At 35.2% G+C, this 12,285-nt stretch overlaps 1 protein-coding gene across 5 annotated transcripts in view; it reads right to left on the bottom strand.

The window, feature by feature from the left end:
• Positions 1-7: 7 nt before the first annotated feature.
• LOC140636819 (E3 SUMO-protein ligase ZNF451) overlaps positions 8-12,285 on the bottom strand; it is a 90,914-nt gene continuing 78,636 nt past the window's right edge. For all 5 annotated transcript variants that reach the window (XR_012034051.1, XM_072832493.1, XM_072832491.1 and 2 more), the window contains one exon: positions 8-1,777. Coding sequence is in view for 3 of the 5 variants with exons in the window: in XM_072832491.1 (XP_072688592.1) it covers positions 1,731-1,777 (47 nt within the window). In the remaining 2 variants the exon portion in view is untranslated. The remainder of the gene's footprint in view (positions 1,778-12,285) is intronic.

Genomic DNA, 12,285 nt, shown 5'->3' on the forward strand with positions numbered 1-12,285 from the left:
TATGAAGTAATTTTAAAATGATTTTTAATTGCTTAAGTAGAAATACAATCAGTGACAATTATTAATTAAAACATTAAGCAACCCAACTATCTTTTTTTAAGGGTCATGATGAAATATCCCTTTACTGTCATATAAAAAACTTCATTTACTCTCTACCATACATGCCACGAAAGCTTAACAGAACGTACATGTGTGGCACCTCTGGCAAAGAGGTGTTGATTTCTCTTCCCCACATCTGCTTCACCACTCTTCTTTCTGGATCATCTTTTCTGCTCCTCACTATTGAGGCAAGCTCCTGAAGATGTCTTTAAGGTCTAGCTCATGACTACCTCCTAAAACCGTGTTTGACGACTTTAACGTACAAATTATAAGTACAATGTGGTCATTTTGGAAAAATGGTAAATTCTTAACTTGCATGTCTAGTTAAAAAAAAATGCAAGCAGGTAAGACATAACTGACATCTTAAGAAATAAAAACACAAATTGGCTTCCAATGTGGATTGGAAAGGTTATAGCAATAAAAAAAAAAAAAAAACCCAGTTATGCTATTTTATACTAAAACATCAAATTACAGAGAAAGAAGAAAATTCTAGTCATGATTGTTTTTGTCTTAAAGAAAAATTTGTATTTATAGAAAATTTTAAGTTTGGTATGTAATTACTACTCAAAATATTTAGTGAAGACATTTCTGGTCATGAAGCATATGCATGAAGATAGCATAACAAACCCTTTTTAGTCTTCTAATCATGTAATGTTTATTATTATTCACAATAGAGCCTGACCAATTAAAAATTAAATGTGTAACACCAAATGTAGGAAAATGATGATTTAATGAATAATTAAAATGAAGATACTTCTAATGAAATAAAAATTTTAAAGAGTTAAGGAAGATTATCCTGAGTAGACCTTCAACATTATTTTTTGGAAGAATATTATGTTTACACAAACATATATATATAAAAGACTTATTAAAAATACATTTAATTCTATGCAAACATTCTGACATCATTCCCTTTAAACAACAGATAAAACAAATCACATGAAAGTCTAAGCAGGTAAAAGGAATGGAAAGTTTTTTTAAAATAAGTTCAAAGAAATTAGGATTTTGTTTTTGTTTTTGTTTAATTCCAGCAACATGCTGCTCCAATTAAAGACTTAACATCTGAGTGATACCCACAACAAACATTGCCAGTAAAATTTTAATCTGTTTCCATGATCAGTTTCCATTACTATCTTCTAATAATCATAAACAAAGATCTCAAAGGTATTCTATATTAGTGCCACATGAGAAATAGAATTTACAGAAAAACTGAGCTATGACAGCTTTATTTATATTCATTTTAACTCCTAAAAAAATAAACTACAATCATCTGTACAGTACAAATAAAATTAAACAACTAATGCTATTTGGGAAACATATAAACAATAGTCAAGAGCTTCTCTACTTTTTAGTTCTTTTAACCTAAATACATAAATTCGAAGTTAGCTGGAAAACTGTGATAACTGTATCAGAATACATGATTTATATTTGCATTAACATGTATTCTATTCCTCTGTACATTTTTGCAAAATAGCACAAAAATACAAAGCAAGTATCAGATGCAAAAGCAAAAAAATCATGTTTCCAAATACATTTGTACTAACAGATTTCTGGTCTCCTTTAGAAAACAAACTCAAGAATTCATTTTCCTGAGTCTCTTCAAGGCCACTTGATGTTGTGTGGTAATATCTTTACATTTCCTCAAGACTTCTTCTAATAGCTTCTTCTAATTCCACATCTGCATTAAAAAAAACATAATTTTAATATTTAGGGCAGAAAACGAATAAACGTGTTTATGGAAATCTCATCAACTACATCTGTCTTTTTTTTTTAAGGTTTTATTTATTTATTCCTATGAGACATAGGCAGAGGGAGAAGCAGAGAAGCAGGCCCCCTGTGGGGAGCCTGACACAGGACTCCACCCCAGGATCCCAGGATCATGCCCTGAACCAAAGGCAAACGCTCAATCACTGAGCCACCAGGTGCCCCTACCTCAACCTTTTCAAGAAGAAAAGGAAATAAAGTTGAGAAAATCAGGATGACTTGGCAGTTCCTTCATAAAATTTGAGTATTTCAAAATAATGAGAATCTGGATATAATCTCAGATTGAATTATAATATGAGCTTACTGTGGAACTTACAAGTTATTTCCTTTACGGACACAGACAGTCAACAAACTTCTAAAATCACTCGAGGCAACACATATAAGACTTAAAATAGAAATAGAATAGCAAAACCATAAAATGCCAAAATCTCAAAGGCATTAAAAATTTAGTTTTAAGCTTTCTAGCACCTCAGGCAAAGAATGAAACTCATGGCTATGTAAGTCTTTTGAGAAGCATATATTATATATGTGCACTCATTTAACAAATATTTATTGAATGCCCATTGTATACCAGGCATAAGAATACAATAGTGAACAAGAAAGACATTCTTGGGTATACAAACAAGTGTTTCTCCATTTCTTCCCTAAGAATGACGCTAAAACCCAGGGAGGTGGAATTAGAGGTCAATTTCTTGGCTTTCACCAGCTTCTCACACAAGATTTATTTCATCCTATCCAGTCCAAAGTCCAGTCTCTGAGAACTTGGTTCAAAGGTGCCAGTGATCCCTCTAAGATGCAGCTACACCTTCCTCTCAGCTAGGACACTGATACATTATGTTTTCTGTAATTTAAAATACAAGCTAGTGTACACTGTATGTTAAGTTAAAGCTAGAACCTAGGTCAGAGGAGTTGCCCTAAGATGAATTTAAAGGGATGAGAAATTACAAAGAAAAGCCAGGATGCTCTTAGCAAAGAAAAAGTGACAAGACTTGCATAAAACAGGGATGCCTGGGTGGCTCAGCAGTTGAGCACCTGCCTTTGGACCAGGGTGTGATTCTGGAGACCAGGGATCCAATCCCACATCGGGCTCCCCACATGGAACCTGCTTCTCCCTTTGCCTATGTCTCTGCCTCTCTCTGTTTCTAAAGAATAAATAAAATCTTAAAAAAAATAAAAAATAAAAAAATAAAAATAAAACAAGACTTGTAAAAAACATGAACACTTATTTTAAAGTTACAATAATTAAGAGTGTGGTACCAGTTTCTAGAAGATAACAGAAGACCGTAGTGTATGGAAATAGTAAACAGAATTTTTAAAATATTACGGACAACTATGGTAATTGGGCAGCCCTGGTGGCTCAGCAGTTTAGCGCCACCTTTAGCCCGGGGCCTGATCCTGGAGATCCGGGATCGAGTCCCGCGTCAGGCTCCCTGCATGGAGCCTGCTTCTCCCTCTGCCTGTGTCTCTGCCTCTCTCTCTCTGTATCTGTCATGAATAAATCAATAAAATCTTAAAAAAAAAAAAAAACAACTATGGTAATCTGGAATGTATTAAAATTATTTTTATCCATTAAAAGAAACCATTAAATGAGTAAAAAGGCAAGACGTAAAGGGGGAGAAAATATTTGCAATACACGGAACTTGTACCCAAAAAGAACTAAAAAATTTTCAACCTCAAAAAATCAGTTAAAAAAATCCAAAGAAAACTGTTAAGAAATTTGAAAAGACACAGACCAAAGATTATGTCAAAATGATCAATAAACCTTATTCATCAGAAAAATGTAAATTAAAACCACAAAGAAGTAAGAGTATATACCCAGCACTAGCTAAAATTAAAAGATAAATAATTTAAATGATTGGTGAAAATGTAGATCAATGGGAACTCACATATACTACTGGGACCAAAAAAACCTGGCACAACCATTTTGAAAAAATAATTTGGCATTATCTACTAAACTTGAACATAAGCAATGCAACTTCTTATATTCCCAGAAATGTGCATGTATGTGCATTAAGAGAGATGTATGAGAATGTTCACAGTAGCATTACCTGCAATAGCCAAAAAGTACAAAGCAAATGTCTATAAAGAATATGTGAATTGCGATATATACATAAAATAGAATATTATACAGATATTATTTAGAAATGAAGAAACTGGGCAGCCTGAGTGGCTCAATGGTTTAGTGCCATCTTCAATCCAGGGCGTGATCCTGGACACTCAGGATTGAGTCCCATGTTGGGCTCCTTGCATGGAGCCTGCTTCTCCCTCTGCATGTGTCTCTGCCTCTCTCTGTGTCTCTCATGAATAAATAAAACTTTTAAAAAATTTAAAAAAAATGAAGAAACTAAAGCTACATGTTAACATCTAACATCTATAAAACAATGCTGATTAGAAGGCACCCAGAGGTGCCTGGGTGGTGCAGTTGGTTAAGTGTCTGATTCTTGGTTTCAGTTCATGTTGTGATCTCAGCACCATGAGATCAAGCCCTACACTTGGGTCGGAATCAGCCTGGGACTGTCTTTTCCCTCTCCCTCTGCTCCCCGACGCTCTGTCTCTCTCAAATAAAAAATAAATCTTAAAAAAATAAGAGAAGCCATCCAGACATAAAAGAATAGACCATGCTCATGCTGTCCAATATGATGGATACTGACTCTATGTGGCTATTTATATTTAAATCAATTAAAATTAAATAAGATTCAAGATTCAGTTCCTCAGTTAAGTCACATTTCAAGTGCTTAACAGCCACATGTTAACCATTAGCAACCATACACGTGCAGATATAGAATACTTTCATCATTACAAAAAATTCTATTGGACAGTGATGGTCTGTATGATCCTATTTAGATAAAGTTCAAAATCAAGTGCTACTACACTAGTATTTTAAGACGTAATAGCGGCCTCTATCCTTTGGGAAGGAACACAGGGGAAGTAACTAGAAGAGAGAATGAGAGGGATACTTCTAAGGTACTGGTTGTTATGGTTGAATTTTTTCTTAAAGATTTTATTTATTTATTCATGAGAGACACACAGAAAGAGGCAGAGACATATGCAGAAGGAGAAGCAGGCTCCCTGTGGGGAGCCCAATGCAGGACTCAGTCCCAGGACTCCAGGATCACGACCTGAGCCAAAGGCAGACGCTCAATCACTGAGCCACCCAGGTGCCCATCATGGTTGAATTATGTTCCCCCCAAAACATATGTCCAAATTCCTGGTACCTATGAATGTAACCTAATTTGAAAATAAGGTCTTTGCAGGTGTAATAAAGATGAAGTCACTAGGTTGAGTCCTAATCCAATGCAATGGGTGACCTTATAGAACAAAGATAATGCCACGGGAAGACAGACACACAGGTAGAAGATGGCCACATGATGATGAAGGCACATTGCAGTGATGCATCTATAAAGCCAAGAAGTGCTTACAATTTCCTATTAATAACTAAAAGTTACGAGAAGGAAAACGGTCCTACAGACAACCTGACTTTAGTTTTCTAACCTCTAAAACTGTGGGATAATAAATTTATTGTTTTAAGCCATCCAGTTTGTAGTATGTAGTTATGGCAGCCCTAGCAAATTAATGCGTTGGTAATGTTCTATTTTTTTGACCTAAGGGATGGTTATCAGCTTTGTGAGATGCTTCGTATAATTTTTGTGTGCATTATACAATACACATATACACACACAGAACCAAACACTGGAGAATACCAGCATATAAGTTGGGGGAGAGGATCAGAATTCAAGTGTTCTAGAGTCTTTTTATTGTTGTATAAAAGCAGATAGCATGTAGGTATATTTTAGTCTTTAAGTTATATATTAAACATGTGGCAAAATGCCAATATAACCACAAATCTAGAAACTAAGTATATAACTTACAAATCAGTAATAAGAAAAAACTAAAAATAAAATAGATATAAATACAAAAATATTGTCTACACTGAAGTTATATGAATATTTGGCAGTTAAAAGATGATAAAAACAAAAACCAATTCAATAGCTCCATTTCTTTAGATTGTTTATTTATTTATTTAAATTTATTTATTTACGATAGACAGAGAGAGAGAGAGAGAGAGAGAGAGAGAGGCAGAGACACAGGTAGAGAGAGAAGCAGGCTCCATGCCGGGGGCCCGATGTGGGACTCGATCCGGGGTCTCCAGGATCGCGCCCTGGGCCAAAGGCAGGCGCCAAACCGCTGAGCAACCCAGGGATCCCAATAGCTCCATTTCTAATAGTGGTGTAGCTCATATTGGATTAACCATCCCACAGACAACAATTACCAACTATTTTGAGGCACTGGAGAGCAATGAAAATCAGGTAGAAACAGGACAGAAGCTGATCACCAAAAGAAGCCAACTGCACCGGGTTCAATGTGCAGCTTTATGGTTTTGTTGCCTCAGGGCATTTGTCAATCCTTGTGGAACCAAGTAACAGAATTTATATGAGAAAGTCAAGCTCTGTGGCTTAAGGCATTATACATACATACACACACACCCCAATATATATATAGTTTGGTCAGTCACAGAAGCATACCAAGTGAAGCTGCAGGGAAGGGAGGTTCTGAAAGAAAGAAAGGTATCCTAGAAGAAACAAGAAAGCAACAGAATGAGAATCCTCCAAATCTACAAACTCTTAGTTGACTTGTGAAGTGAGCATACAAAGGAGAGGAGCTAAAATTCTTAGTGAAAAACAACAGTTGGGAAGTAAAAGAAGTAAGCAATTTTAGCTGTTGCCTGCTTGGAGGAGGCAGAGGTTGGAGTTTAGGTCTAGCAAGGTAATTGCCTTCAAAGGTAAAACAACAACAAAACAAGAACACCAAAAAACAAACAAAAAACATTCCTCAGATAAAAATAACAGAATCCAAAGAATCTGTAATATATATATCCACAACATCCATATACATCAAAAATCAATTTATTTGCAAAGGAAAAAAATATAACCCAACAGTCAAGAGAAAGAGTAGCCAATTGAAACTAACCCCCAAGATAACCAACCTATTGGAATTAGCAGAAAGTAATTTTTAAAAAGTTATATTTTCAAGGATTTAAGGATAAATGGGTAAGAAATCTCAACAGAGAAATGAATGTGTTTTTTTAAAAAACAACTAAATGGAAATTCCAGAACTGAGAAACATAATATTTGAAATGGAAAATTCACCAGGTGAGCTTAACATTGAAGAAGGTAGAAAAAAGTATTAATAAACATGAAAGTTGAACAAGAAAAATTATCTAACAAAGGTGCCTGTTGGTGGCTCAGTCGGTTAAGCATCTGACTTTGGCTCAGGTCCTGATCTCAGGGCTCTGGGATTGATCCCTGAATTAGGCTCCATGCTCAGTGAGGAGTCTGCTTGTCCATCTGCACCTGTCCTATTTGTGCTCTCTTCTTCACTCTCTCAAATAAATATATCTTTTTTTTTTTCAAATAAATATATCTTAAAAAAAAAAATCCAACGGAGAGAAAAAAGATTGGAAGAAAATGAACAAACCTGTGGTAAGTTTAAGCCACTTAACATATGTATAACTGGAGTTCAAAAGAAGAGAGAAAATGGGGCAGAAAATTATGAATAAATAATGGATAGAACTTTCTCTTCAAAATTCAAACAAAAAATAAAGATATTTTTCTATAAACAAAAATGAGTATTCACTAGCAAAACTGCCTATAACAAAAAATTCAAAAACTTGGGAAGAAAGATGACACTAGAGGTAAACTCTATTAGAAAGAATGAAGGTCACTAAAAATGGTAACTGAATAAAAATAAAAGGCTATGTATTTTTTCTTTTCTTTCTTTAAAATTCACAGCACAGTTAAAAGCAAAAAAATAACATTTTCTGGTAGAACTTAAAATACATGCAGATGTAATACAGATAGCAACTACAGCATAGAGACTTGGGGGCAGGACATAAACTAACCTATAAAATTAGAAGGTTCCTACATTTTAGATAAAGTATAGTGGCATTCAATACACTATAAAAAATAAAAAGTATACATTGTAATCTTTAGAGCAACCATAAAAAATTAATACAAAGGGTTAAAAAGCCAATAGATCTATTAAAATAGTAAAAACTGGGGATCCCTGGGTGGCGCAGCGGTTTGGCGCCTGCCTTTGGCCCAGGGCGCGATCCTGGAGACCCGGGATCGAATCCCACGTCGGGCTCCCGGTGCATGGAGCCTGCTTCTCCCTCCTCCTGTGTCTCTGCCTCTTTCTCTCTCTCTATGTCTATCATGAATAAATAAATAAATCTTTAAAAAAAAAAAATTAAAAAAAATAAAAAAAAATAAAATAAAATAGTAAAAACTAAATACATATAATACAGTAAAATAGAAGTATTATAATAATCCAAAAGGAAGGAGGAACTACAAGGTAAAAGAGGGGACAAAGAGAAAGCAAAATGGCAGACAATTCAATCATGTAAGAAATTACATTAAATGTTAATAGACTAAATAATCCATTATTTAAAAACAGAGATTGTTATTACAATAAATAAAAAAGTAAGATTGAACTTCATGGTGTCTATAAGAGATGTACCTTCATTAAAAAGATACAAATAAATTGAATGTAAAAAGATGGAAAAACATATGCAATGTAAACATTAAGCATAAGGAAACTTGAGTGGCTATATTAATAACAGATAAAAAAGATTTCATGGGGGGCACCTCAGTGGCTAATTTAGTTAAGCATCTACCTTTGGCTTAGGTCATGATCATGGGGTCCTGGGATTAACCACCACATCGAGCTCCTTGCAGAGTGGGGAGTCTGCTTCTCCCCCTCCCTCTATTGCTACCCCAGCTTGTGCTATCTTGGTTGCTATCTCTGTCTCTTTCAAATAAATAAATAAATAAAATATTTAAAAAGAAAAGAATAGAGACTAGGGGCATCTGGCTGGCTCAGTCAGAAGAGCATGTGACTCTTGATCTCAGGGTTGTGAGTTCAAGCCCCATGTTGGGTGTAGAGATTACCAAAAAAATAAAAAATAGAGAAGAAAAGAAGAGAGTAGAATAGATGCTTGGATACTTTGGCGATCAGACATGACAAGGAATAGTTTTTTGCAAAAATATATTTGACCCTGGAACAACATGGGTTTGAACGGTGTAGGTCCAATTATATGCAGATTGTTTTGTTTTGTTTTAAATAAAGAGAGACTGATGAGGGGCTTGATGCCAGGATTCTGGGATAATGACCTGACTGCAGGCAGACACCCAGGCACCCCTGTATTGACTATTTTTTAAAAAGATTTATTTATTTTGAGAGAGAGAGAGAGAAAGAATGTGTGCGAGCATGAGCAACTAAGAGGAGGGGCAGAGAGAGAGAAACTCAAACAGACTCTTTGCTAACCATGGTGACTATCTCAGGGCTCAATCCCAGGACCCTGAGATCATGATTTGAGCCAAAATCAAGAGTTAGATGCTGAACCAAATGAGCCAGACAGGCACCCCTACAAGGTAAGTGTTAATCAACAGTTTGTTATTGGTGAGGCTTCCAGTCAAAAGTGGGCTAGTAGTAATTATGTTTTGGGGAAATTAAAAATCATAAATAAATTTCTGACTGTATGTGGGAGGGGTGTCAGTGACCCAACCCTATGTTGTTTAAAGGTCAACTGTAGTTTGGAAAAGTAAGTAAAAAAAGGGACAACTGCAGCCTTCAACAGTTATAGCACTCTGGGGAAGAGATAGAATATGATTTATAGAGGTACTATAGTATCTGCATACCCAGTTTTCAACAACAAAAAACCCACAAAGAAACAGGAAAGTATGGCCCATTTAAAGGGACAAAAAAAAAAAAAAAAGAAAAAAATTGGGTTAAACTGTCCCTGAGAAAGCCTATACATTGGACTTGACAAAGACTTTATACCAACTATATTAAGTATGTTCTAAGAGCGAAAGTAAACCATGGACAAAGAACTAAAAGAAATCAGGAAAACAATGTATGAACAAAATGGGAATATCAATAAAGAGATGGAAATTACGAAAACCCATCAAATTGAAATTCTGGAGCTGAAAAGTACAACTACAATGAAAAATTCATGACAGAAGTTTAACAAATTTAAGCACACAGAAAAAAGAATCAGCAAACTTGAAGACAGGACAATTTATATGGTTTGAAGATAGAATGAAAAATGGAAAAAAGCAAGCAGAGGTACTGGTGGAGTACCATCAAATGCAATAAGATATATTATGGGAGTCCCAGAAGGAGAAGAAAGGGGCAGAAAGAATATCTGAAGAAGTAATGAAAATAAATGTCTCAAGTTTGATGTTAGATACAAATCTACACATCCATGAAGCTCAACAAACTCCAAGAAACTGAAAGAGAACCACACTGAGACACATTATAGTCAAACTGCCAAAAGCCAAAAATGACAAAAACAGCAAGAGAGAAGCAACTCATCATGTATGACAAATTCTAAGATTAATAGCTTATTTCTCATCAAACCACACAGGCCAGCAGGCAATGAGATGACATATTTCAAGTAGTAGGGGAAAAAAACCGTGTAAATCAAGAATTCTACATCCGGCAAAGCCAGTCTTCAAGAATGGAGAAATGAAGACTTCCCCACACAAGCAAAAGCTAAGGAAGTCTGTTACTAGCAAACCAGCCTTACAAGACATACTAAAAGGAATCCTTCAGGTTGAAATGAAAGAACATTAGACAATAACTGAAAGTAACTGAAAGCTCTATGAAGAAATAAGGAACATTTGTGGAAAGTATGTGTCTGCCTCAGGTTACACGTGAATCATGCCTCTTCATTTTGAGATTGTGATTCTGAAGGCAAATTACTTAATGTTTAGAAGAGTTGTTATGGGGATCCCTGGGTGGCGCAGTGGTTTGGCGCCTGCCTTTGGCCCAGGGCGCGATCCCGGAGACCCGGGATCGAATCCCACATCGGGTTCCCGGTGCATGGAGCCTGCTTCTCCCTCTGCCTGTGTCTCTGCCTCTCTCTCTCTCTCTCTCTCTGTGACTATCATAAATAAATAAAAATAAAAAAATAAAAAAAAAGAAGAGTTGTTATGATTAGACTTTTCTCTCTTATCCTGTCGATATGTTTTACTATTTATAAGATTAATTATATGATGACTGCCATAAATTTAAGAAACTCTAAGGCAAATCACTGACATTTACAGAAAGATGGTTTTGTACTGGCAACCATCTACATAAAGCTGTTTTGTTTTTTTTTTTTCTAGTGGTTTGAGTGAAGATATCTCTAAGTAGCCATTCTCCAAAGCAGGCCTTAGATGCAAGTAACAGTGAATAATGGTAATAATGATGATCAAAATCACAGTAACAGCAGTGGCAACTAATACATGCACTGTTTACCATGTACCAGATTATTCTAGTAAGGTAGGTATATTAGTATTAACTTTTTTAAAAATTAGGAATGACTTGCCCAATATTATATGACAGCAGAGCAGTCCTGAATCCAAAGTCTGCACTCTACACCACCACACTATGTGGTCCCTATTTCCTCTGATATACAAAATAGATTATAGAGGATCTTTATGATTGGCACAGGTAGTCAGACATTGGTCTACAGAGAACAAAGAATGAAACAAATTATGGTGGTGGGAATGGACGGCAGATAGGGGAACTACCATTTCTCTTGGCAAAAAAAATCACAAGCAGATTTATACTGCCTCTTGCTACTACTGGGCATTTACAGTGTTGTGCTGGGAAGGGAAAGAATGAAAAGAGGCTTGAGAAGTTATTTAAACCTTTTTGAGTTTTGCTACTAGATCTGGACTAAAATATAACTTTGCTTACATGGTGTAGGGTCAACAAAATCACCAACTCTTCTCCTAGCCAAATGGCCTCTGTTCCTTATCTAACAACTATAAAGAGACAAGTCCTGGTAGCTTTAATGTGTTCTGAGTTTGTTACAAGTTTATTCTTCAACAAACAATTATTTAGTGCCAAATACTAGGTGCTACTGAAATAAAAACAACAACAAACATGATCCTACTTCTAAATGGGACAAGACAATAATTTTAAATCTACTTGGTATATATACAGAAGGAATCAAGAGAAGGCAGTAATTAACTTTCCCTAAAGATGATAAATCTACAAGTACTGACTATACAAAAATATCTACAAAATGTCAATTCTTTATGGTTCAACCGAAATGAGGATATTTGAGCTAGTTCTTGTTGGGAAAAAGGGTAAAAGAATGGTACCAGAGGAAACTGTGGAGGAGACCATATTCCTTAACTTATATAGAACATTGTGTCTCTCTTATTTATATAAAACATCAGAAAATAGAGCACACATATAACACTTTGATTTTTCAAGTTGGTTTTTCCTACTTCATATGACAACTAGTTAAAAATTTAAAGTATCTTTTCTTGAATTCTTTAATAAAAGTAATCCTTTTGCCAAACTAAAGAATCACAAAAATGTAAAAACTCTCCTAATCATAGAATAACATGGATAACAAAATGTTAG

Source organism: Canis lupus, chromosome 7, assembly GCF_048164855.1.
Source record: "Canis lupus baileyi chromosome 7, mCanLup2.hap1, whole genome shotgun sequence".
NCBI lineage: Eukaryota > Metazoa > Chordata > Mammalia > Carnivora > Canidae > Canis > Canis lupus.